The sequence below is a fragment of the Canis lupus genome, chromosome 21 (assembly GCF_048164855.1).
Source record: "Canis lupus baileyi chromosome 21, mCanLup2.hap1, whole genome shotgun sequence".
In the NCBI taxonomy this organism is placed as follows: domain Eukaryota; kingdom Metazoa; phylum Chordata; class Mammalia; order Carnivora; family Canidae; genus Canis; species Canis lupus.
In genome coordinates, this window is record NC_132858.1 from 1,933,249 (window position 1) to 1,959,051 (window position 25,803).

Here is a 25,803-nt window from a genome sequence, read left to right on the forward strand (position 1 = left end):
TACAGTGATCCCGGGGCCCTCTTCTCGCAATCCTTCACTTTCTCTACCCAGCAACAGACGCCCGGACCTCGCCATTTAGCCTTCCCATTGGCCAACTTGAATCGACATCTGCAATTCTGATTGGTCGTGCATGATCGTCCGGATTCTTCCAATTGGCTAAGCTGCCAGGAGGACTTTTTTTTTGCCGGGTTGTTCCGTAGGGGGACTGGAGAGAGTCGGGGTCGTTTCTGAGGGATTCCTTTTCCTTTTTTTTTTTTTTTTTTTAAATAATAAAATTGGTGTTCAATTTACCGACATACAGAATAGCCCCCAGTGCTCATCCCGTCAGGTGCCCCCCTAAGTGCCCATCACCCATTCCCCCCACCCCCCGCCCTCCTCCCCTTCCACCACCCCTAGGCCGTTTCCCGGAGTCAGGAGTCTCTCTGTTCTGGGATTACTTTTCCGAAGCCGCTTTTGATTGGGCGGCGTGGCGCAATGCGCGCCTCCCCTTAGACGCCAAACTGTCGGGACTCCCCCTCGGGCCTCCTAGGTGTTTCCGCCGCTAAATCGAAGCCAAGCAGGGGATTTCCGTGCGTGGGCGTTTGGAGAGGGCGAGGGGTTGACCGCTGGGCTCCGTGGTTTTGGAACTGAGCTGCTCTGCGGCCGCGTCGCTTTATGCCTGGGGTTGGGGTGCACGCTACGCATTCAGCTCGGTTCCCGGTTTCCGACACAGACGCAAACAAGTGCTTATTGAATACATGCAAATAAAGAGGAGGGGTGCGGGCCAGCCCCGTAGACCTCCTTTAGAGGTTGTCCCGCCCATTCCCTTCCACTTCCGGGTAGGGGAGGTGTGTCCAAAACAAAGGAGGAAGCAGTTTCCGCCGGCTTTCCCACGCCTGCCACAGTCAGTCCGGCCTTTGGTTTTTGGGAGGGTCTGCGCACCCCGCTCTCTCCTTTTTAAGAAGTCACTTAATCTCGGCTTTACTATTTCCACAAACTCTTCCTGATTAGTCTTGTACGTCTAGAGACTGAAAAGTACTGCAAAGAAGGGAGGAAGGGGCTGTACAAGAAACCAGCAAAACTCATTCCCTGTGGGGCTTCTTGGAGAAGGGTAATTTCCTGCCTTCTTAAACCCGCTGCCTACATCAGTCATTTTGCTCTATCTCCAGAGCTTCAGTTGCTCGTTCACTTCCCAATTCCGCAAGATCCCTGGGCAGCAAAGAAGTATGGAGAAGCGCCTGCAGGAGGCTCAGCTGTACAAGGAGGAAGGGAACCAGCGTTACCGAGAAGGGAAGTACCGAGATGCTGTAAGCAGGTACCATCGAGCGTTGCTTCAGCTGCGAGGTCTGGATCCAAGTCTGCCCTCCCCGATACCTAACATAGGACCTCAGGGCCCAGCCCTCACACCTGAACAAGAGAAAATACTGCACACTACCCAGACAGACTGCTACAACAATCTAGCTGGTAAGAACAGGGCTGAAGGGCAGATGGAGCATCAGGGCAGGCAAGTGAAAATTTGTGAACATTGGGAAACACAGGGGCATGCTCTTCTGCTGTCCTGTAATTATTCTGCCGTGAATTGAAATGTATTTCCAGTTTCTAAGGGTCTACGCGAGTTGCTATAGGGCCGTGCTTCTCAAAGTTCACCTGGAGAGTTTGTTAACGGAGTCCCATCCCCAGAGATTCCGATTTAGTGGGTCTGAGGGGTGTGTGTGTGGGGGGGGTATCAGTTTGCATTTCTTTTTTTTTTTCCTTTTTTTTTTTTTTTTTTTTTTGGTCAGTTTGCATTTCTAACAAACTCCCAGGTGGTACTGATAGTTTAGGGAATTTTGCACTCTGCGGAAAACACTGAACTTAGATTTACGGCGTTTGTTTCTTTCATATGTAAAATATAGGAAAGAAGGCATTTGCTTCAGCTGCTCAGGTAAGTCATTAGGATGCTTTGGACAACTCTTCCTTGTTTTCCTCCTTCCTATAAACCAGCTCTTGGATAACTAGAATCATCCATATACCGGCCTTGGATAAAGATGATTGCCAGAGTTAGTATCACTAGGATTAATCTGCTAAAAGAAAGGAGACTTCTTATGTCTGTTCTGTGGCAGGCAAAATAATCAAAGACCTAATGAAATTATTTTGAAGTATATTGAAGCATTCTAATGGTCCCAGCCGAGGCCATGGGAATTATTAGGATTAGTTTTTATAGTTCATGATGGTTATATTTTATTTTTTTATTTTATTTTATTTTATTTTATTTTACTTTTTAAAAAGATTTTATTTACTTATTCATGAGAGACACAGAGACATAGAGAGGGAGAAGCAAGCTCCACGCAGGGAGCCTGATGTGGGACTGGATCCTGGGACTCCAGGATCACGCCCCGAGCTGAAGGCAGATGCCCAACCACTGAGCCACCCAGGCATCCCTACAATGGTTATTTTAAAAGTGATTTTTTGGGGGGCAGCCCTGGTGGCGCAGCGGTTTAGCGCCACCTGCAGCCCGGGGTGTGATCCTAGAGACCTGGGATCGAGTCCCACGTCGGGCTCCCTGCATGGAGCCTGCCCCCCCTCTGCCTGTGTCTCTGCCTCTCTCCCTGAAAGGAATAAATAAATAAATCTTTAAAAAAATAAAAAGATAGGGATCCCTGGGTGGCGCAGCGGTTTGGCGCCTGCCTTTGGCCCAGAGCACGATCCTGGAGACCCAGGATCGAATCCCATGTCAGGCTCCCGGTGCATGGAGCCTGCTTCTCCCTCTGCCTGTGTCTCTGCCTCTCTCTTTCTCTCACTGTGTGCCTATCATAAAAAAAAAATAAAAATAAAAATAAATAAATAAATAAATAAATAAAAGTGATTTTTTTTACTATACTTGTTTTCACCTATGATTTGGTGAAAATCTAGCTTTGTTATACTGTGTGTCCAGCTCTATGCTTAGACTCAAGTACCAGTAATAGCAATTATAGTAGCTAATTCATTCAACATTTATTAGATACTAAGGATAAAGGAGTCTAATGAGGCAGATAAAGAGCACTGCTGTAGTGGAACATATATTCAAGTAAGGAGATGGAGAATTAACAAAGGTAACATAGAAAATAGATAATGTGAAGCACTGTGAGAGGAATAAAGAAGAGAATGGGAACAGTGAGTACCACAGGCACGAGCATTTTTAAAGAGAGTCAATGTTCACTTTTAAAGAGAGTATCTTAAAAAAAAAAAAAGTATCTTAACTCTATAGGTGGATCTGAAGGCTAAGGTGGCTTAGCTATCTGTAGAGCCTCTGCTTGGAGGTGCTTAGGAGATACTCCATAAAGATTTACTCAATTAACCATCTTCACTTACTGAGTGCCTATAATGTGGGGGACAGTTTATTTACAATATCTCTCATCTTCATAAAAATTCTACCAAGGGGGATCCCTGGGTGGCTCAGCGGTTTGGCACCTGCGTTTGGCCCAGGGCGCAATCATGGAGTCCCGGGATCGAGTCCCATGTCGGGCTCCTGGTGTGGAGCCTGCTTCTCTCTCTGCCTGTGTCTCTGCCTCTCTCTCTCTCTATCATGAATAAATAAAATATATAAGAAAAATTCTACCAAGTACTTGTGATTATCACCATTTTACACATAAGGAAATGAGATCATGTCACGGTTGAAAATCCTCCAGTGGTATCTCATTACACTTAGGAAAAAAACCAAACTCTCTTACCTGCAGGACCTGACATGGTCTGGCTCCTCCATACGCTGAATTTGCAAAGCACATGTATTTCTGCCTTCCAGCTTTGGGGATCTCTTCTCTCTCAGTTAGAATGGCCTGTCCCTTGAATGACCCTGGGCATTCAGATCTTAGTTCAAAAGTCTTTTTTTTTTTTTTTTTTTTTTTTACAGATTTTATTTATTTGACAGAGAGAGAGAGAGAGTGCGTGAGCAAGCACAAGCATGAGGAGCTGCAGAGGGAGAGAAGAAGGAGGCTGAACTGAGCAGGGAGCCTGATGTGGGGCTCAATCCTAAGACCTTGGGATCATGACCTGAGCCCAAGGCAGACACTTAACCCACTGAGCGACCCAAGTGCCCTCAAAAGTCACTTTCTTCAAGAGGCTTTGTGTAATCAAGCATCACTCTGACTTAATTCACTGTATCCCAGCATAGTTGTTTTCCTCAAAATACTTTAAAAAATTCATTTGTTTATTGTGTACTCCTATGTGGGGGCTAGGATACAAGGGGTGTTTACTCATCAGGATATCTGTCTTGTTCCTTTTCCCCGCTGTTCCTAGCTCTGCCTAGCATATGGTCAGTGCTGCATAGCCAGTTGTCAAATAATTAATGAAGCTACAATGATGGATCAGTTAAGTATAAGCCATATGACCACTTGGTGGGGATGTTGTAGAAGGGCTACAGATGTAAGCCCCTGCCCTTTAATGTCCTCAGAAACCCTGATTCTCCTTTCTTCTCCACACCATGATTAAATAATACTATGTCTAATTCCTACAGTCATGAAATAGGGAACACATTTCGCTTCTTAATTATAGAAAGGCTGAGCATTGGCCCCTAAACAGATTTGTATTTCGAAGTCCCCTTATATAATCTGAGGTAGTAGTGAAGTAGTAGATCATCAAGAATGATGAATTAGGGCAGCCCAGGTGACTCAGTAGTTTAGCGCTGACTTTGGCCCAGGACGTGATCCTGGAGACCCGGGATCGAGTCCCATGTCAGGCTCTCTGCATGGAACCTGCTCTCCCTCTGCCTGTGTCTCTACCTCTCTTTCTCTCTCTCTCTCTCTTTCTCTCTCTCTCTGTTTCTCATGAATAAATAAAATCTTAAAGAAAAAAAGAATGATGAATCAATTAGAGAGTCGTTGGTTCAAATTTCATATTCCACCTAGAAGCTGTAGGATCTTGGGCAAGTTCCTTCATCTCTCCGAACCTTGATTTCTTTGTCCGTTACATCAAGATAGTAGCACCAAATTCATAGTGGATGAGAAGATTAAATGAGATAATGTTTTGTCAAGTACAAAGCACAGTGCTTACTACTTGTTCACACAATTTTTTTTTAATTTTTATTTTTATTTATGATAGTCACAGAGAGAGAGAGAGGGGCGCAGAGACACAGGCAGAGGGAGAAGCAGGCTCCATGCACTGGGAGCCCGACGTGGGATTCGATCCCGGGTCTCCAGGATCGCGCCCTGGGCCAAAGGCAGGCGCCAAACCGCTGCGCCACCCAGGGATCCCATACAATTTTTTTTTTGTTGTTTTGTTCACACAATCGATGGCAATGCTTTTTGTTTATAAAGCTATAGTACAGGGGCGCCTGGGTGACTTAGTCAATTAAATGTCTGCCTTTGGATCCCAGGATCCTGGGATCGAGCTCCAAGTTGGGCACCCTCCTCAGCGGGGAGCCTGCTTCTCCCTCTCCCTTTGCCCCTCTCCTTGCTTGTGCTCACTCTCTCTCTCTCTTTCAAATAAATACAATCTTTTTAAAAAGCTGCAGTACAATAATAATTGTGCTTAAATGGGGGTTCAAGACAAGAAATAAGAAACATTTCAAATAAATTTTAAAGTATGTTCCTCTCAGTTTTATAGCTGGACCTAACCCAGCACTAGGCACATAGTAAGCATTCAGTAGTTTGCTTGTTTGTTTTTTAAGATTTTATTTATTTATTCATGAGAGACACAGAGGGAGAGAGAGGCAGAGACACAGGCAGGGGGCAAAGCAGGCTCACCACAGGGAGCCCAATGCAAGACTGGATCCCAGGACCCCAGGATCATGACCTGAGCCAAAGGCAGATGCTCAACCAGTGAGCCACCCAGGCATCCCATATTCAGTAGTTATTAAAGCCAGTTATAAGGTATGTAAAGCTGTTCACTGTGGGAGTCCTAGTATCTAGAAGAATGTCTGACAGCAGGTAGACATGTAGATGAATGAATCAGATGAGTGCATATTGTTGGTATTGTACTCTGGTGCTATCTCCAGTTGGTCAGTGGAACTGAGTGTAATTACCCCCTCCTCCCTCTTCTGTTCGTCCTTTCATTTGGCCTGTTAGCCTGTCTCCTTCAGATGGAGCCAGTAAACTACGAACGAGTGAAAGAATACAGTCAGAAAGTCCTGGAACGACAACCCAATAATGCGAAGGCCTTGTATCGGGCTGGCGTGGCCTTCTTTCATCTGCAGGACTATGACCAGGCTCAGCACTACCTCCAGGCAGCTGTCAACAGGCAGCCAAAAGGTAAGAGAGAAGGGGATTGAGGTACTAAGAACAAAATTGTCCTGTGCAGGTGGTGTCTGGGGGTGGGAAATATTTTATTTTACTTTTGCAATTTATTGAATGTTTGTGAATAGATAATAATACATTCACATAGTTCAAAATTCAAAAAGTATAAAGAGGTGTTTGATAAACTGGCCTTCTTCTATCCTTATGTTCTTGCCTCCACAGGAAAGCACCATTGTATACCCTCCAGAAGTATTTATGCTTCAACAGGCGCATGTATAATCTCCCCTCCTTCCCCCAGTGAAAGAGATTTTAAATCATTGTTTTTCAAGTTCCGGTTCCGAGATTGTAACTGAAACAGGATCTGGATTCCAATGAATACACTTGATGATCCTCACTTTGGTCAGCTCCCACACTGGGTCTGGCCTTTGCTTTAGCTATCGTTTTATCCTTTAGCTCAACTGAGCCCAGGTATGACCTAGAAAAAGGGCAAGTCTACTGAGACAGAATTTTAAACTTGGTACTTTGTTTCCAAGGTAAGGATATTGTGAAGTGGATTACAGATACATTCCTGTGTTCAGCCCTGAAAATTGTCTCCCATTTTGCATTCTGGCTTAGAAAACTCTCTAAATGAATGGGGGGTAGGGGGCACCTGGCTGCCTCAGTCGGTAGAATGTGTGACTCTTGATCTTAGGGTTGTAAGTTCAAGCCCCATGTTGGGTGTAGAGATTACTTAAAAATAAAATCTTGGGCACCCCGGTGGCTCAGCGGTTTAGCACCGCCTTCAGCCCGGGGCGTGATCCAGGAGACCCGGGATCGAGTCCCACGTCAGGCTCCCTGCATGGAGCCTGCTTCTGCCTCTCTGCCTGTGTCTCTGCCGCTCTCTCTCTCTCTCGATCTCTGTCTCTCATAATAAATAAATAAATATTAAAAAATAAATAAAATCTTAATAATAATAGTAATAGAATAAATGAGTGGGCAAGCCCCTGTGAATTAATAAAGACCTAAAACATGAGGCATTTGTCCATATTTCTTACTTTCAAGTAAGTTCATTACAAAAATGAACTGCTAGCCAGGTATAGTATCTTTAGACTCTCTCTAGTTGTGACAACAACTATTTCTTCAAATTCTCTTTCATTATGAAATTAACAACCAGTCAGTCCTGATTGTACAGAGATTTTTCTCCCTGTACAGAGATTTCTAAAGAAAAAAAAAAACACACTAGTATTAATGAATGAGATTTACTATTGCAAAGAATAGTTATGATATATTGAGATCTGAGAAAGATTTTTAGCAACAGAAGTATGCAGGGGAGGGTGAGGAGATGGCAGTGGAGTAGGGGGACCCTAGGCTCACCTTGTCCCACAAATGCAACTAGGTAACTTACCAAAGCATCCTCAATACCCCAGAAATCAACCTGAAGTGAAGACTGGCAGAACAAACTCCACAACTAAAGGTAGAGAAGAAGCCTCATCAAAGAAGGGCTAAAATAGGGACACCTGGGTAGCTCAGTGGTTAAAGTGCCTGCCTTCAGCTCAGGGCATGATCCTGGAGTCCTGGGATCAAGTCCCACTTGGGCTCCCTGCATGGAGCCTGCTTCTCCCTCTGTCTGTGTCTCTGCCTCTTTCTCTCTCTGTGTCTCTCATGAATAAATAATTAAAATCTTAAAAAAAAAAGAAAAATAGAAGAGCTAAAATAGCAGCTGAAGTCTTTTTTTCCTTTCTTTCTTTTTTTTCCAGCTTAAGTCTTATACCCACGTTTATGTTTGTTCACAGGAAGATTCCTGGGCTCTGGAGAGTAAAAAATACTCTGCATATTTTGTAGATCTGAACAAATGTATTCTCCCAGAGAATAGGTTTATTCTCATACTTACACACACACCTCCCCCCACCAAAAAATTTTGTTCTAGCATGATATTAAATAAACTCAAATGATTCTTTTTAGATTCAGAAATCTGGTCCTCCTCAAACCTACTTTCTCTAGTAATTTCTTTGAAAGACTGAAATCTTGATTTGAAATAATAGTGCTGGTTTATATCATTTATTCCGGATGTCACTTGGGATTATCTCTGACCTATTTTTGTAAAATAACCACATCCCTAAAGTGGGGGTAAAAATGCTAGCTTGCAGAAGCCAGTAACAGTAACTTGGTATTTTCCCTAAGTATTTTTAATCAATATGTTTGCTTTGAACATTTTTTTTTTAAGATTTTATTTATTTATTCATGAGAGACACAGAGAGAGGCAGAGACACAGGCAGAGGGAGAAGCAGGCTCCATGCAGGGAGCCTGACGCGGGACTCGATCCCGGGACTCCAGGATCACACCCTGGGCCAATGGCAGGCTCTAAACCGCTGAGCCACCCAGGGATCCCTGCTTTGAACATTTTAAAAGACTCTTTTTTTTTTTTTTTAATTTTAGCCATGACTAAAAAAGGATCTGACTCTATAAAAGTATAAAATGATTGTTAAAAAAAAAAAAAGGATCCTGTGAACAATTCTTTCCTGCCCCAAGCTGTGATTATGTTCTAATTGTCTCTAATTGCCTTCTTTGCCCTATTCTAAGATGCCAATGTCCGGCGGTACCTCCAGCTAACACAGTCGGAACTCAGTAGCTACCATCAGAAAGAGAGGCAGCTCTACCTGGGCATGTTTGGTTAACAAAGAAGAATGATGCTCCTCCACTTGAACTTGAAAGTTAAAGACCAATTGAGGGAAGCCTCCGCAAGAGAAATTAACCCCATACCTCTGACGCGGGTGGATTTCTGTTTTGTTTCTAGCTCTGCACAAATTCTTTGGGACTTACACAGTCTTTTTTTTGGTGGTGGTGAAGTCAATCTATGTATTTGTATAGCTTTCCATACATGATATTCTTGGGGATATTTGCCTTGAGAAATAAAATCAGCTATAAATGCAGTTAATCCTCTATGACATAGATTTTAATGATAGATATTTTTACATGTATCCATATACAGTACAAGAAGGTTAGTAAAGGATGAAAGAATGATAAAAGTTTTTTCTTTGTTTCCTCATGCCCAAAGCCAAAGTCACACAAGTCACAAACTTGGAAATATATTTTTGTGAAATAGATGATTATAAATTGGACCCATATGACTTAAAAGGAAAGATTTGAAATTAACCTCCTTGACTAAATCAATTCCTTATCCTTAATATTCCACATACATTCCAGTTCTTTGTACCCCTGCCCCAAAAATACCTGGTTCCTATTTTTTTCTGGTGATAATTTCTAGTCCCTGCTAGTGTTCATACTTAGAGCATTCATACAGTATACTTACTTATTTTTTCATTGAATTCTTCTATCTTAAAACCTTGAGTCAAGCACTTAAGTATTTAATAATTCTTCAGCTCTCATGCCAAAAAAATAAAAAACCCAAACAAACATTTTAATTTTTAATACGTGCATATCTGTATGCTCATTTTTCTAAAAAAAAAAAAAAAAAGGAAAAACAGATTGCTGAGTCTTCTTGAAACAATACCACGAAAGAGAGGATAAAGACATAAATCTGTTTTTCATTTGTCACCTTATATTTTGTAAGAGCTCAGTTCCTTACAGAGGAGGGAAATAGGAAGGGTTATCCTTCCCTTATGCATAAGCACCCCATGGAACTTTCTGGAAGCTTTATCGGTTCAGGCTGCAGACCTGGTACAGTTATGTCTCAGTAGGGGGCTCCATCAACCAAGAGCTCCTTTGTCATTCTGTGTACTTGTAAATAATGTCCACAATGTATGGGTTCTACAGAGGAGATGAGACCAGGTAGTACTGCCTCTACCTTTATGAGTGGAGGTAGTAAATATGTGTTATTAGCTATCACATAAGGACAGATTTCAGAAGAACAACAAAAAAATCCAAAACCCTTAGTCTTGCCAAGTATGCATGAGTTCTCCCTTAATCGGTGAGCCCCTTCTCTCTCCCAAACAGCCAGGCTCCTCTTTGTGTCCCCTCATATCCCTAAATAATAGAACTTACAACAAAAAGGTTTTCTTCCAAAAATCTTGTAATTCCAAGGACAGAACTAACAAAAATAGAATATTTCATTCCTTTCCCAAGCTGCTTAAATTTCTAGACCTAGATTGTTGACAAAATTATGTCATGGTTGCATGTTTGCTTCGGTCAAGTTTTGCTTTCTGATCTTCTCCCCCCACCCCCCCACCCCCCACCACCAGACTTGATGTTACACTAAGCTATCTTCTGCATCAATAAGGAAAAATAAAACTGGTATTTAAAAACATTTTAGAGGGCAGCCCAGGTGGCTCAATGGTTTAGCGCCACCTTTGGCCCAGGGCCTGATCCTGAAGACCCAGGATCGAGTCCCATGTCGGGCTCCCTGCATGGAGCCTGCTTCTCCCTCTGCCTGTGTCCCTGCCTCCCTCTCTCTGTATGTCTCTCATGAATAAATGAATAAAATCTTAAAAATAAATAAAATATGATACAGACATTTGAAAAAGAATTATTGTCTGGGGAAAAAAATTTTTGTCAGTTTTGTTGAGTATGATAATGGTACTTGGTCTTTTTTTTGTTTTTTTTCAAGAGTTCTTATAGAGGCACATATCAAAATTGCTTACTGATCATTGGGGAAGGGACTTGGGAACACTTCATATCATTTGCAAAGAAAAAATAAAGACCCAACTATAAAAGTAAATATATTTCACAATACAAATAGTATATGCCCAGGTAAATGATCTTTGGAAACATTGGCTTTGGTTAAATTAAAATAAAAATTCAGGGGTCCCTGGGTGGCTCAGTTGGTTAAGCATCTGACTCTTGATATTGGCTCAGGTCATGATCTCAGGGTCATGAAATGGAAGTCTGCATTGGACTCTGCTGGTGTGGAGCCTGCTTTAGATTCATTCTCTCTCTCTCTCTCTCTCTCTCTCTCTCTCTTTCGTCCCCACCCCCGCCCATCCTCCATCCCCCACCTTGTACACTCATGTGCTCTTCCCTCTCTTAAAACAAAAATAAATAAAATCCAATCCAAATGACTGAAATGGTGACTTTTGTGAAGCTAAGTTTGGCCAAATGTCTGGTGATAGAAGAGGCAATCAATAGGCAGCAAGTGAAGGCATACATTTACAAAACTGCCAGTTAAGAAAAGAATTGAAATCCACCCTCCCCCAAAAAAGAAAAAGAATTGAAATCCTAAATTAGAATTACATTTCTAGGGGCACTTGGCTGGCTCAGTAGTTACAGTGTGCAGCTCTTTATCTTGGGGTTGTAAGTTCCAACCCCACATTGGGTGTAGAGATTACTTTTTAAAAAATTTAAATCGGGGATCCCTGGGTGGCTCAGCGGTTTAGCGCCTGCCTTTGGCCCAGGGCGCGATCCTGGAGTCCTGGGATCAAGTCCCACGTCAGGCTCCCGCCATGGAACCTGATTCTCCCTCTGCCTCTGTCTCTGCCTGTCTCTGTGTCTCATGCATAAATAAATAAAATCTTTAAAAAAAAAAAAAAAAAAAGGAGGATCCAATGTTGGCATAGAGATTATATGAGCTCACCTGTGATTCCTTGAATCCATGGATGAGACTGAAAGCAGCAGAAATGAGAAAATTCTCTATTCCCTCCTCCTGTCTCTGCCCCTCTCTCTCTATATATGTCTATCATAAATAAATAAATAAATCTTAAAAAAAATTTAAATCTTGGGGTGCCTGAGTGGCTCAGTGGTTGAGCGTCTGCCTTTGGCTCAGAGCATGATCCCAGGATCCAGGATCGAGTCCCACATCGGGCTCCTTGCAGGGAGCCTGCTTCTCCCTCTGCCTGTGTCTCTGCCTCTCTCTCCGTGTGTCTTTCATGAATAAATAAATAAAATCTTTAAAAAATTTTTAAATCTTAAAAACAAAACAAAGAATCGTATCTCTAAAGCTGGAGAGCAGAAGGTGTTTGTCTGAAAACTAAATCAGCTTATAGCTCAAAAACAGTATCTCAGGGTGAAACTCTTAATAGGCTGGAGCCTGACCCATACTCTCATAAAAGGAGGCTGATTTTGGCTCAGTAGAAGGCAACATTATCCAACAATTAGGACTATCCAACAATAGACTAGGTTTCCTTTGGGGATAATGAGTTATTTTTCTTTTATTATTATTTTTTAAGATTATTTAAGTAATCTCTCCACCCAACATGGGGCTCAAACTCATGACCCTGATATCAAGGGTTGCATCCTCTACCGACTGAGCCAGCTAGGCGCCCCAAATTCTTTTTCAAGTAGTGGTTTTACTGACAAAAGGAGGATCCAGGGCAGCCCCCGGTGGCGCAGCGGTTTAGCGCCACCTTCACCCCAGGGCGTGATCCTGGAGACCCAGGATAGAGGCCCACTTCGGGCTCCCAGCATGGAACCTGCTTCTCCCTCTGCCTCTGTCTCTGCCTGTCTCTGTGTCTCATGCATAAATAAATAAAATCTTAAAAAAAAAAAAAAAAAAAAGGAGGACCCAATGTTGGCATAGAGATTAGATGAGCTCACCTGTGATTCCTTGAATCCATGGATGAGACTGAAAGCAGCAGAAATGAGAAAATTCTCTATACCTCTACAGGCTGGCAGAAACTGTTCCTGGCGTCCAGCAGATAATGTGAGACAACTGTGGCCTTTTGTGTTGACTGCTGTGCTGCTTTAAACATCTTGCAGATTCCTAATTGCCACCTCCAGTGAAAACTGCATTTCATGCTGGGAACCAAAAGCAAATGCTTGCTCTGGAGGAGAATCTCACCAAGCAAAAGATCTTTAGTTAGGAATGACACATGGCCAAGACAATGGTTACTGTGTTTTCCAGACTGACTAGAGAAATTATGTACATTGTATACACATATAGACACAACTATTATGCCTTGTTTTTAGGAATTGATGTTCTAGGATGCCTGGGTGGCTCAGGGTGTCATCCTGGTGGCGGGATCAAGTCCGGCATTGGGCTCCTTGCGAGGATGCTGCTTCTCCCTCTGCCCGTGTCTCTGCCTCTCTCTCTGTGTCTCTCATGAATAAATAAATAAAATCTTAAAAAAAAAAAAAAAAAGGAATTGATGATCTGAGGCAGCTGATTTGTTTTTTTCTCTCTTTCTCCATATATATAATTTTTATATAATTCACATACTGGGACGCCTGGGTGACTTAGTTGGTTAAGCATCTGCTTTCAGCTCTGGTCATGATCCCAGGGGCTCTCTTTATCTTGATCTTTCTCATTTCAAATAAAATCTTAAATAATTCACATACCACAAAATTTACTATTTTAAAGGCAACTGATTGTTTTCAGGCATTTTGATATTTAGGAAAGACTGGAAAAGGTGCTGGAATAACTTATTGTATATACATGTATCTTGCCTTGTTACTGATGCCAAGGAGTTAAAGTAGGAATGTATTCACAGAAATAAAATTAGCCATTTGAAAGACAAACTGAAAGGTTATTCCAACACAAGGAAAGTGAAAGGCATAGAATTTATTCAGCCATGAAAATGGGAAGCATCAACGGTTTGCTTCCCTCGATGCCCCAGATAAGGAGCTTCCTTTGGCCAAACCTCTGATGTTTGGCCCTCCTTCCCCGAACTCAGAAACAGAAGCTTGCTGGCCAGAGCTCACAGGGCTGAATGGGACAGGCAAATCCAAAGAGGGAAAAGAAATTCAGAAAATTTACTCACTTTCATCTTTTCCTGGATTTTCCTTCCTGCATTTTTTGCACTCTGTGTGCAAAATAGAGAAGTGTTTTTCAGGAGCTCTCTCCCCCTATGGCACCACTGTTTACACAGAGAACAGAAGGGCAGGCCTTTCTCTGACCTTCCCAGAGCTCCCAGAGCCTACATCAACACCTCAGACTCTCATCTCTCTAATGTCTCTACTGCCAGTAACCACCTGTATGACCTCAGTAGAGTAGTTGGACTTCTCTATGCCATCCTCATGCTTTCTAGGTTAGGGAGGTGAACCAGAGGAATGATGATAAGATTCCCTCATCTGGAGTCCCTTGCTTTCATTTTGCCCAAGCACTCATCTTTTCCATACCACGGGCCCTCTCCCTCCCCGACAACTGAGCTTTGTGTTTTCTGCCTTTTGGTTCCTTGTCTTCAGAGACCTCAATTCATATTAGGACACATAGGCAAACATTTCCAGTCATTGATACAGTCAGTATCTGTTGTTGAAACAGTGAGCCAAAGACTTTCTACATTGGAAGCAGAGGTAAAGGGGTAAGGGAGCAAAGCAAAGCCAAACACTCTTCAATAATGTTCTAACTCAGCACAGTGGGCATGATGCTTGAAGCCATGACTCAGATTCAGGCTTGTCCCTTAACTCACCCTCTGACCTTGAACATGTTGATTTCTGAGTCTTAGGTTTCCTTGCCTGTGAAAGAAGAAAAGGGGAGGGGATGCTAATGCCTTATAAAGTTGTTGAGAATTGAGTATTTTTATGGAGTCCTCAGCATAGCCCAAGGCATAGGAGCTCAACTGCAACAATAAACCATCACTGGGTACGATTCCTTAATTAGTACCCTTCTCCTAAGCCAAGTCCACATGCCCTCTGCCTGTTTCTTTTTCCCTCATCAGCAACCTGACCGGAATCCCACCCCCGTACAGATGTCAGATTCCTAAAAGGTCTGCAGGAGAGGTATGAAAGAATCAGGAGGCATGCAGGTTTGTGGAATAAACCAACCAACACCAGTTCAAAGAGATATTTTCACTGCTAGCTTTATGGCCTAGAAGGCAGAGTGAGAAGTGATTACACCTCAGAAAAATTCCCAGTGCCCGTAGAGAGGAGCGGACTGAGATGCACTGCGCCAAGAGTCCTGCTGTCTGGCTGTGTAAAGCAAAAACGGGGTGAATCTTCAGCCAGGGCAGGATGTTCATTCTGCGCCCCCAGCAGGGGAAATGAGAGGTTTCTAACCTACGCTGCCCCCTGATGAGGCAAGAGCAGCTCTAGCGTCAGCTTATGATGCTCCTGCAGATGTCAGTTTTTGGGGCCAAGTACAAAATCTTTGGGTGGCCCTCCAGCGCTGTTGTTCTGTTTGTCTGCTGTAGGGGAGCTATGCAGGGGCTGCACACCTAGGAGGGGGCCAGCCTCTGGATCTGGTTTGCTGCGTTTGGCCAGGTCCTCATTGTGAGCCTTGCGGATGTGACGATATAGGTCCCCTGACTGTGTGTAGCTGCGCAGGCAGTAGCGGCACTCGTATGGTCGTTCGCGAGTGTGCACTGTGGCATGTCGCCTTAGTGTGTAAGAACATGAGAAGGTCTTCCCACATGTCTTGCAAGTGGGCACATCCTCAGTAAAAACCCCAAAACTTCCTGGAGTTGCTTCATATTCAGAAGGCAGGTAAAGTGGCTCATGCAGGGCTGGGGGAGCAGGCAGGGGCGATGTCACCAGTCCTCGATGGTACTGCCCTGGACCTGGCAGCAAGTGGTAGGGGAGGTGAGGATCTGGGGGCAGGAAATGATCACTTGGCCCCACCTCTTCCAGTCCCACTGCTCTTGGCTCCTCGAAAGTCTCTGGCTGAGGGGGCTGTCCGCCATACACTGCTCCTCCGGCTGGGAATAGTCCCTCAACACCCTGAGGCTGCTCCTCTGACACATCGGGCTCCTCATCAGAAATCACAATAGCTTCTACTTTCACCTGGACCAGCTCAGCTTCCGCTGGGGCTGGGGCTGGGGCTGGGACTGGGGCTGCTGCTGCAGCTGGAGGATAGAAGCCTGGCAATGGTCCTCCAGCACCCCTCGGTTCTACCATCCTCAGACTCTCAGTACCCACATCAAGGGGGGCCAGTGGCTCCACTGAAACTGCTGGCAGGCTAGAAGAGAAGTAGTTTGCAGAGATGGTCTCCGTGGAGCTACTGGGGCTGGCAAGAGAGACATCAGCTACTGGTGGAGGAGGTGCCTGTAGATGTGGTGAGTCAACCTCCACGCCAGGCTGCGTAGTGTCAGCCCCACCGGGCACTGGTGGCTCATCTGGAGGACAGACAGTTGGTGAGGGAGCTGGAGGGCTTTTCCATTCCCCTTTGCCCCAGTGGCCTGATGTCTCAGCAGATGCCAACGAAGGCTGGGGGCCGCGGGAAGTGGACAAAAACTCCAAACTAGGGGGCTGTGAGTTTGTTTCCTCCTCCTTCTTGGTACTGTCTGCCTCTGCCAGGGCCCGGGCTTGCAGCCGCCGCTTACACACTTTAACGATGTCATTCATGTGCAAGTAGCTGGCAGCTGCCAGCACATCTTCCACAGGGGTGTCCCCCCTCAGAACCAGCTGGCCAGCATACATAAAGTCCAGAAGCAGACCAAAGGCTGGGGCCGTGACAATCTCATTGTGGATGCACACCAGATCCCTCTTGTCCAGTTCCCGCTCTTTGTAGAAAAGCTGGAAGAAAGGGCTGCAGGAAGCGAGCACGGCCCGATGGGCCAGGAACTGGGTGCTACCCACCATTACGGTGCAGTCACAAAGGAAACCCTGGGATCGCTGCTCTCGCAGGCTCTGCAGCAGCTGCTGGCTGTGGTCTGGGAACTCCATAGCACCCCACGGAGGGAACAGGACCCTAGAAAGGTCCCCACCAGTGGCTCCCTGGGAAGAGAGGACAGTAGGTTAGGGCAGGTAACCTCCCCAGCAACCTTCCCCTCAGTCCTGTGCTATCACCTGCCACCCCAAAACCAATGGCAACGCCTTCCTGACCTCAAAACGCCCGCTTAAATGACTACCCTTCCTTCTCCTAGGTCACACCCAGTGGTCTCCCTGTAGCTCCGCCCACCGGCCCAACCTCAGCAGCTGGCCCCGCCCCCACGCGCAAGACCACGCCCCGGAAGTCCCGCCCCTAGCCAGCCTCCGCTTCCTCGATGCCCACCCGGTGGCTTCCAACAGCTCCTCCAACTAGGAATCTCTTTTGCTTCCAGGCCTTGCCGGAAGGTACCTCTATGCCCTACAACAGGAACTCCCCTGAGCCTCTCTCTCTCGCATTCCAGGGGCTAAGAAGTCCTAGGGTGGAAACTAGCAGAGAAAGCAGATCCCTCACCCACCAGCGAACCACCACCGGCGGACTCCGCCCCTTCCCACCTTCTCAGTTTCAATTGGCTCCAATCGGCCTTCCCTCCGCACGGATTGGCTCGCTGTCCGCTGCGTCTGCGAGGGGGCGCTAGTGGCCGTTGCTCAGGCAGCGAGGCGCAGGATTGGAGGGCGCTCCTGTCCTAAACTTTTCCTCCTCGTCCCGCCTTCTTTGCCCCAGAGACCTTTTGATTGGCTGAGCTTCCCCATCTACCTGAGGCCGTAGGAGGGCGGGGACCAGCTCCGTGGCGGGAAGCCGGTCACCCAGCAGGATGTTGTGCTCAGGGAACACCACCACAGACCGGTGTGATACTCAGGGGCCTCGGCTCCACCATAACCTGACGGTGGGCAACAGGTACGCCTCTCTGAAGTGCACGTATCTCCTGAAGGTCCCTCCCTCTCTCACAAATGGCAAGATGCCCTTTTGCCTCACTACCCAGTCTGATGGTTCCAGACTCCTGGCTCGGTAATGGTGGTGTCCGAGAACAAGCAGCTGCTCGAATGGTCTCATACTGTCCTTAGCCTGATCCCTGTAGACAGTTTACAACGAAGAGATAAGAATGCGCTTCTCTGTGTCTGGAGCTGTCTGGACGGTGCTGATGGGAGGGAAGGATGGGTGCAAGACTCTAACATTTCCCAGGACAGGAGAATAAAGAGCGTGGTTTCTGCTTTCTCTTTTCTTTCTTTCTTTCTTTCTTTCTTTCTTTCTTTCTTTCTTTCTTTCTTTCTTTCTTTCTTTCTCTTTCTTCCTTCCTTCCTTCTTTTCTTTTCTTTTCTTTTCTTTTCTTTTCTTTTCTTTTCTTTTCTTTTCTTCCTTTCTTTCTTTTCTTTCTCTTTTTAAAGTAAGCTCCATGCCCAACGTGAGATCAAGTCATATGCTCAGGATGCTTGAGTGGCTCAGTGGTTGAGCGTCTGCCTTCTGCTCAGGTCATGATCCTGGAGTCCTAGGATCAAGCCCCACATAAGGTTCCCTGCTCAGTGGGGAGTCTGCTTCTCTGACCCTTACCCTGCTTCCAGAAGCAGAGAGGAAGCTCTCTTCCCTCTCGCTTTCTTTCTCTCAAATAAATAATCTTAGAAAGAAAATAAATAAATAAACACCAGAAGAAATTTCATACTTCTAGTAGTAACTGTCCCCCAAGGAAAAAGCTTGTAAAGCTTTGCTTCTATGTGTTTGAGTATTAGTCGAAGTTAGAAAAACATCTACCATTTATTTAGCATTTGTTAAATGCTTAACAGTGTGCTAAAGATATAATCTAATTCTGTAATAGCTTTTCCTCTCTCCACTAGACAGAATGACAGCTTCAGCTTCATTAAGTAACTTGGCCAAGGTCACACAGGTAATAAAAGGCAGAGCTGAGATTGAATTTGAGTCTGCCTTCAAAACTCTAGCTCTAACTATTCTGTAGAATCTATCTTCCTAGAGTATCTGCAAGGGGGTTCTTAGGGTTGTTGTAGAACCAATGGCCAGAGGATTTAGACTTGGATTCGGTGCAGGATTATCCTAGCTGTTGGAAGAACTGGTTGCACAGTAGGTGGAGCCCAGAACCAGGAAGGGGGCAGTTGGGATGGATGATCCTTGCTCAGAGATTGCCCTCCAGCAGGACCTGCTGCTTCTGTTTCTCTTTAGGAAACAAGTGACAGATATCACAAGGGCTCCTCTAAAAAGAGATAGCAAAAGATCACTCAATCCTCCAGTAGACTTTTTAAAACTCTGAGCTTTTTATTTTATTTTATTTTATTTATTTTATTTATTCATTCATGAGAGACACACAGAGAGAGAGGCAGAGACACAGGCAGAGGGAGAAGCAGGCTCCATGCAAGGAGCCCGATGTGGGACTTGACACCAGGACTCCAGGATCATGCCCTAGGCTGAACGCAGGCGCTAAACCACTGAGCCACCCAGGCTGCCCAGTAGTCTTTCTTTGTATGCCTAATCTCAATACAGTTGATTGTTAAGTCATTGCTGTTTTCTCTTTCTATCCTATCTTGTCTCTCTCTGACCTTGAAGCTTTGGAAGCAAAGAGATCAAGGCTTGGAGAAAATTTATCATGGCCACCCCATGCCTGGGGAGCTCAGAGACAGAAAGGGTTCAGCCACTCTTGGCTGACAAAATCCAAAGGCAGAGAAACAAGTGGTGGTGAAACAAGAAAGGAATTTATTTCAGGGAGACCAACACTGGGGAAATTAATTAGCATCTCAAAGACTGTCTCCAAAGTGCTGAAAATACCCCTAGGTTTATACAAGGAAAATGCTGGGCAAAGGTGGGTGCGTATGGGCAGGTAGGTGGAGGTTAAATGGATCATTGTCTTGCAGGCAATTGTGGGTGGGGTTTTGCTGGCTCAGGACTGTCCTTTCTGCTTGAGGGGTAGTTTTGGTTTCCCTCTAGAGATGGTTTGCCCTCAGGGTCTCTGCAGGAGCCCAGAGACTAGCTGGAATGAAGAACTCAACAAAGTTTGAGGTCAAAATGGAGGCAGCCAAAGCCCTCTTGTACCCTGGGAAGCCATTAGGTTCTAAGATGGGGAGTGACATGATTCAACTTGAATTTTGAATACATTACTCTTGGCAAATAAAGATACAAAAAGATGTTCAATATTATTAGTCATTAGGGAAGTGAAAGTTAAAACTACAATGAGATACTACTACACAGTAGATAGAATAGGTAAATAAACCCTGCTAACAATACCAAGTGCTGGGGGATCCCTGGGTGGCGCAGCGGTTTGGCGCCTGCCTTTGGCCCAGGGCGCGATCCTGGAGACCCGGGATCGAATCCCACATCGGTCTCCCGGTGCATGGAGCCTGCTTCTCCCTCTGCCTGTGTCTCTGCCTCCCTCTCTCTCTCTCTCTCTCTCGAATAAATAAATAAAATATTAAAAAAAAAGTACCGAGTGCTGGTGAGGCTACCGGAGTAACCGGAAGTCTTATACCTGCATATGCAATTATATTTTACCATACCACAGAGGCACAATAGGTGTAAAGAGCATTGATAATAGTAAACTGTGGTAAAATAATTAGGAAGAGATGAAGTTAAGATTTTATTTTACTTTTTTAAGAAGTCTCTCTATGTGGGGCTCAAACTCCCAACCCCAAGATCAAGAGTCATATGCTGTACCAACTGAGCCAGCAATGCACCCCAGGAGGTGATGGCTCTTGTAGCTGGTTCTAGCACACCACTGTCCTTAAGATTGCCTTTAAGGGGAGGATGGCTGGGAAAGAAGAGAGGAAAAGTCAGGACTGCTGAGGCCCATTCATCTGCTTCCTTGCCTGATCTTTCTTTTTTTAAGATTTTATTTATTTATTCATGAAAGACACAGAGAGAGAGAGGGGCAGAGAGAGAGAAGCAGGCTCCACGCAGGAAGCCCGATGTGGGACTCCATCCTGGGACTCCAGGAACTCGCCCTGGGCGCCCCCAGCAGGGGCCAAACCGCTGAGCCACCCAGGGATCTCCTTGCCTGATCCTTCAAAAGGGATCCCCATGGAGTTTTAGTGGCAGACTGGTGGGATCAACTATTCCAGGAAATGGACAGTGTCCATACGAACTGGTATGTGACAGTTCTGAGGAAGCAGACGTGAAGTGTCTGTTCTTGCTGTAGGGTGGGTCAGGATCTTTTATTTACAACATAAAAAAAAAAAAAAAAACCACCATAAAAACCTTACTCAGGCAACTGGGAGTTTGCTCAAAGCCTTAAGGATTGTCCGGCTCTTAAAAAAAAAAAGAAAAAAGGATTGTCCGGCTCTAGAACCAGCTGCCCTGGCTGAGCCTTACTCATGGGTCTGTCTCATGGTTTCTGCCTCTTTCTGCATGGCCCTTTTATCAGTCAGTCTCAACAGGGAATAGATTGCATTATCACTCCGGTTAATTGAGGGGAGTTTAGCAAAGCGACTGTCTACAAAAAAGTGGGCAGAGTTGAGGGAACAAACCAATCAATTCTCTAAGCCCCCCATGCGTGTGTGTCAGCGGGTTGGGGGGAAACGGGAAAGAGGAGTGCAGTGACTTGGTTTCTCACACCGGGAGGGAGGACTGACTCCTGGGCTCTGATTTTGGCTGCTTCATCTCCTAACTACCTGCAGCAAGGAGTGGGGTGCTCCATTTTATTGAACAAATGACTGCATGAAAATCTGGAATGTCCAAATACGCAAGAGTCTTGGAGGTCAGACACTGCACATTTGAATCGTGACCCTCATGTGACCTCAACTCTCTGAGCCTGGTCCCTCATTTGTAAAGCTTGCCTAGTGGTGTTGCTATGTACATGAAATGAGATAAAGACAGCTCCTTACGATGCTTACTATGTGAAGGCAGCCTTCAAATATTTGCCACACGAATGCGTTCTGCTAAAGCACTGTATTCACGTTGTCTTTTATTAGCTAATTAATTCCGTTTAACAGTATATCGCGCATCCCTCCTAGGCCAGGAAACTGTTCATTTAGAAGAGCCAGCATTTGCGCCGCGGAGGACCGGGGCCGGAAGGGCGGGGCCTCACCGATTTCCCGCCCACGACAGCGATGACCAATTGGGTCCGCGAAGGGAGCGGAGTCCCGCCCACTTGGCGGGGACAGGCCCGGAAGCAGGGTTCCGGGGGCGGTGCGTGTTTCCGGTTGCGTGAGAACCGCGGCTACCACCGAGGCAGTTTGGGTTTGGCTGCTGTCCGGTCCCGGCTGGGAGGATGTTCTATCACGTACGCGGAGCACGGGGTGGCCGCGAGGGCAGGGTTAAGAGGAGGAGCGAAGCGGGGCTCCGGGACGAGGAGATGCTGTTCCTCGTCCTTGCTTGGTCTCCATACCGCTTTCCCCGCAGATCTCCCTGGAGCACGAGATCCTGCTGCACCCGCGCTATTTCGGCCCCAACCTGCTCAACACGGTCAAGCAGAAGCTCTTCACCGAGGTGGAGGGGACCTGCACCGGCAAGTGAGTCCCGAGTGCTTCGCGCCGCCTGATCTGCAGCCTCTACCCAACTCCTACTCATCCTGCAAGCACCTGCCACCTGCCCCCTGCCCCCTGCCCCGGGGAACCCTCTCACCCTCTCAGGCACCCGAGGCAGTCACTTGCTTCCGGCCTGGGTTCCCGAGGTGCCCTCTGGATCGCGAGACTTACTTCAGCAGAGACTGGTCATTCGTTTACTCCGCAGACTTTTTTTTTTTTTTTTTTTAAGATTTTATTTATTTATTCATGATAGAGAGAGAGAGAGGCAGAGACAGAGACACAGGCAGAGGGAGAAGCAGGCTCCATGCAGGGAGCCTGATGTAGGACTCGATCCCGGGATTCCGAGATCACACCCTGAGCCGAAGGCAGGCGCTAAACCGCTGAGCCACCCAGGGATCTCTGGGAATCTGTGTTTTAAGAAGTTCCTCTTAGGTGATTCTGAGGCATCCTCAAGATTGAAGTCTCTTGGCTTAAGGACTGCAGTCTCCTTGGACATTTATTGTGAAACATGAGAGCAGTGTTTGGCATTATAGATACTGATCGGGGATCCCTGGGTGGCGCAGCAGTTTGGCGCCTGCCTTTGGCCCAGGGCGCGATCCTGGAGACCCGGGATCGAATCCCACGTCGGGCTCCCGGTGCATGGAGCCTGCTTCTCCCTCTGCCTGTGTCTCTGCCTCTCTCTCTCTCTCTCTCTCTCTCTGTGTGACTATCATAAATAAATAAAAATTAGGGATCCCTGGGTGGCGCAGCGGTTTGGCGCCTGCCTTTGGCCCAGGGCGCGATCCTGGAGACCTGGGATCGGATCCCACGTCGGGCTCCCGGTGCATGGAGCCTGCTTCTCCCTCTGCCTGTGTCTCTGCCTCTCTCTCTCTCTCTCTCTGACTATCATAAATAAATAAAAATTAAAAAAAAAAAAAGAAGATTTGGGATCCCTGGGTGGCGCAGCGGTTTGGCGCCTGCCTTTGGCCCAGGGCGTGATCCTGGAGACCCCGGATCGAATCCCACGTCGGGCTCCCGGTGCATGGAGCCTGCTTCTCCCTCTGCCTATGTCTCTGCCTCTCTCTCTCTCTATGTGACTATCATAAATAAATAAAATTAAAAAAAAAAAAATTTAAAAATAAATAAATAAAAATTAAAAAAAAAAGTTATAGATACTGATCTGTATTCTTCTCCCAACATGAAGTTCTGTGGGCAGGGGTGCCATCTATTTCCCTTTGTGCCGTCCCCTGACCCCCATCATCACTGATTTGTTGTAGATGATTTTATTTTTTTTTATTTTTTATTTTTTTGTTTTTTTTTTTTGTTGTAGATGATTTTAGAGGCTCTTGCACACACGATGCCTTTCTTTTTTTCATCCTCCTTACAGGTATGGCTTTGTAATTGCTGTCACCACCATTGACAATATTGGTGCTGGTGTGATCCAGCCAGGCCGAGGGTTTGTCCTTTATCCAGTTAAGTACAAGGCCATTGTTTTCCGGCCCTTTAAAGGGGAGGTCGTGGATGCTGTTGTCACTCAAGTCAACAAGGTGAGTCCATACATAGTGGAGGCAGTTGGGTGGCTGCTCAGAAGATGGGGGATGGGTCCCAACTGCTCTTGCTAACTCTGTGTCCTTGGGTAAGTCACTTTTGCTTCAGTTTCTACACCTGTCAAATGGTGCAGAAACCTCCCTTGGGGTCCTGTAAGTCAGTATGAGTTGTCAGCAATAGTAGTCTCCATTCATTGAATACTTATTATGGGTTGGGTAAGGTCCAAAACCTAACGGTGACTAAGGTCATGCTTTTATCCATTTTTATAGAAGCTTACGCCTGGAGAAGTTAGAAGTTGTCTAATGGCCAAGGTCATGTGATCAACAGGTGGTCAGATTGTGGACCGACAAGTGCCAGGCCTTGGCTCTTTAGTGCACTGTATTTGCGTAACTTGAAATGAAATCTCAGCAGAAGAGACATGAAAGCAAATGATACAATTCAGAGTGGATTCAAAATATGAAGAATATTATTAGGAATTAGATAAAGTTGGGAAGCTTAGGTGAATTTGAGGATAAAAGAAAAAGCAAAGTCGAGGTGCCTGCCTGGGTGGCTCAGTCGGTTAAGCAGCCGCCTTCGGCTCAGGTCATGATCCTGGGATGGAGCCCCGCAGCCAGCTCCCTGCTCAGCAGGAATCTACTTCTCCCTTTCACTGTCTATACACGTTTGCTCTCTCTTTCTCTCTCTCAAATAAATAAAAATTTAAAAAGAAAAACAAAGTCCCCCATTGTCCTCTTAGGTTGGACTTTTCACAGAAATTGGACCAATGTCCTGCTTCATTTCTCGACATGTAAGTCTGGGCGTGCTGGGGGTGCTAAGGAGAGAAGCCAGTCATGACTCTCTCTGGAAGCACTCCTGTAAAGCTCTGTCTTGCTTTCCTTTCAGTCCATCCCATCAGAGATGGAGTTTGACCCCAACTCCAACCCACCATGTTATAAGACAATGGATGAGGTGAGTGGGGAAGAAGTCCATGAGAAGGACGAAGAATGAGCCCTCCAAGAAATTTTGGCTTGTAGGTATCTGAGTATCCTGTTTACTCTTCCTCAGGACATTGTGATTCAGCAGGATGATGAGATCCGCTTGAAGATTGTGGGGACCCGTGTGGACAAGAATGACATTGTGAGTCTCTTGCCTACCTTCTTACCTGTACCAGGCAGAGCTGGGAGCTGTTGATTTTCTTACCATGCAGGGTTCCTGGGGGTTTTGTTTTCTTCTGCCAGGAAGAGGGGATGGGTGAGCAGAAGGCCTGGGGCTGGGCTAGAAGTTAGTTCTATGCTTGCTTAGGCTCTGTTTCCTTTCTGCCTTCCCTCCTGCAGTTTGCTATTGGCTCTCTGATGGACGATTACTTGGGTGAGTGCCTGATCGTGCGTCCAGGGTTGTTGCCTAGAAAGGGGTGTGTGGAGGCAGGGGGTGGATGTGGGACTTAATGCTCGAGTCACAGATGAAAGAAACTCTTATGACTGTCTGCTTGGAAGATCGGGACCTGTGCCTCATGAGATGGGAAGTGCATGGTGATGGCTGCCCTGAGCCTGAGCCTAACTGGTGTGCTTTTCCTGTCCTTACAGGGCTTGTGAGCTGAGCACCGGGGCCTCCTGCTCTGTTTGGTCCTCATCTAGGAGCTGTGATGGTCATGCTCCGCATATTGTCCAGAAGCCTAGTCTGGCTGCTGTGGGGAGGCAGAGAAGGTTCCTTGTCCACAGAAAATATCTCGTTCTTCTTGATGCTTAGCCACTCCCCAGGTTTTTGACTGTACATTCTAACCATAAAAGGTCCTTGTTCTCATGGAGGTTTCATCTCCTTTCTTTGGTAAGAACAACTCTTTCTTTGAAAAGGCTGGAGGCCAGTTGCTTGCTAGCCTCCCTTTTGGTGGCCTGCTGCCTCAAGTAGCCTCAGCTACCCAGGGGATCTGACTATCCCTTCTGCAGAGAGCTACCACTGACTTCAGTGAAGGGAAGGCCCTAATGTTAGGTCTTTGGCTTCTAGCAAATGGCATTGTCATTAGAACCACTCTGAGTCCTGATCTAGTCTCAGAATATTCGCCCTGCCCTCGCCTTTACTAGTAGCCAAAGGTAGAGCTGGGCATGAGGGAAGACAAGATAGTGAGGAGGGAGAGGGAAATAAGAGGATAGTAATGACCCAGACTATGGCTTCCCAATGCAGCCCTTCCTAGGAAGGATCTGCAAACATTTTATTTTTTTTAAGA

At 46.0% G+C, this 25,803-nt stretch overlaps 3 protein-coding genes across 12 annotated transcripts; 2 read left to right on the forward strand and 1 right to left on the reverse strand.

Annotated features, from left to right (window-relative positions):
• Positions 1–814: 814 nt before the first annotated feature.
• On the forward strand, positions 815–13,176 carry TTC9C (tetratricopeptide repeat domain 9C). 3 transcript variants are annotated; one of them, XM_072789537.1, is made up of 4 exons: positions 828–994; positions 1,149–1,443; positions 6,000–6,182; positions 8,727–10,629. In XM_072789537.1, the coding sequence occupies exons 2-4, from the start codon at positions 1,206–1,208 to the stop codon at positions 8,819–8,821; spliced, it is 516 nt and encodes a 171-aa protein (XP_072645638.1). In that variant the 5' UTR covers positions 828–994; positions 1,149–1,205; the 3' UTR covers positions 8,822–10,629. The 3 variants fall into 3 exon arrangements, with proteins under 3 accessions (XP_072645639.1, XP_072645637.1, XP_072645638.1); XM_072789538.1 differs by lacking the exon at positions 8,727–10,629 and adding an exon at positions 12,703–13,176 and having other exon boundaries at positions 815–1,443; XM_072789536.1 differs by having other exon boundaries at positions 827–1,443.
• Positions 13,177–14,817: 1,641 nt separating this feature from the next.
• Positions 14,818–17,196, reverse strand: ZBTB3 (zinc finger and BTB domain containing 3). 7 transcript variants are annotated; one of them, XM_072789531.1, is made up of 2 exons: positions 17,172–17,196; positions 14,818–16,685 (listed from the first exon to the last, which is right to left on the reverse strand). In XM_072789531.1, exon 2 carries the CDS (start codon positions 16,632–16,634, stop codon positions 15,093–15,095), a length of 1,542 nt encoding a protein of 513 aa, XP_072645632.1. In that variant the 5' UTR covers positions 16,635–16,685; positions 17,172–17,196; the 3' UTR covers positions 14,818–15,092. The 7 variants fall into 7 exon arrangements, with proteins under 7 accessions (XP_072645632.1, XP_072645626.1, XP_072645627.1 ...); XM_072789525.1 differs by having other exon boundaries at positions 17,135–17,195; XM_072789526.1 differs by lacking the exon at positions 17,172–17,196 and adding an exon at positions 17,029–17,156.
• POLR2G (RNA polymerase II subunit G) lies at positions 16,924–25,382 on the forward strand. Of its 2 annotated transcripts, XM_072789535.1 has the most exons (9): positions 16,924–17,024; positions 17,341–17,514; positions 21,564–21,832; positions 21,952–22,061; positions 23,443–23,602; positions 24,340–24,390; positions 24,486–24,551; positions 24,648–24,719; positions 25,166–25,382. In XM_072789535.1, the coding sequence occupies exons 3-9, from the start codon at positions 21,821–21,823 to the stop codon at positions 25,172–25,174; spliced, it is 480 nt and encodes a 159-aa protein (XP_072645636.1). In that variant the 5' UTR covers positions 16,924–17,024; positions 17,341–17,514; positions 21,564–21,820; the 3' UTR covers positions 25,175–25,382. The 2 variants fall into 2 exon arrangements, with proteins under 2 accessions (XP_072645636.1, XP_072645635.1); XM_072789534.1 differs by lacking the exons at positions 16,924–17,024; positions 17,341–17,514 and adding an exon at positions 24,917–24,950 and having other exon boundaries at positions 21,598–21,832.
• Positions 25,383–25,803: the final 421 nt, after the last annotated feature.

Bases quoted from the DNA above. Each gene is read 5' to 3' on its own strand.
- POLR2G (XM_072789534.1), top strand. The intron at 22,062-23,442 runs GTGAGTCCCGAG...TCCTCCTTACAG, and splicing joins GAGGGGACCTGCACCGGCAA to GTATGGCTTTGTAATTGCTG. The intron at 23,603-24,339 runs GTGAGTCCATAC...TTGTCCTCTTAG, and splicing joins TTGTCACTCAAGTCAACAAG to GTTGGACTTTTCACAGAAAT.
- TTC9C (XM_072789536.1), top strand. From the start codon at position 1,206: ATGGAGAAGCGCCTGCAGGAGGCTCAGCTGTACAAGGAGGAAGGGAAC. The intron at 1,444-5,999 runs GTAAGAACAGGG...TTGGCCTGTTAG, and splicing joins CTGCTACAACAATCTAGCTG to CCTGTCTCCTTCAGATGGAG. The intron at 6,183-8,726 runs GTAAGAGAGAAG...CCCTATTCTAAG, and splicing joins TGTCAACAGGCAGCCAAAAG to ATGCCAATGTCCGGCGGTAC.
- ZBTB3 (XM_072789531.1), bottom strand. From the start codon at position 16,634: ATGGAGTTCCCAGACCACAGCCAGCAGCTGCTGCAGAGCCTGCGAGAG.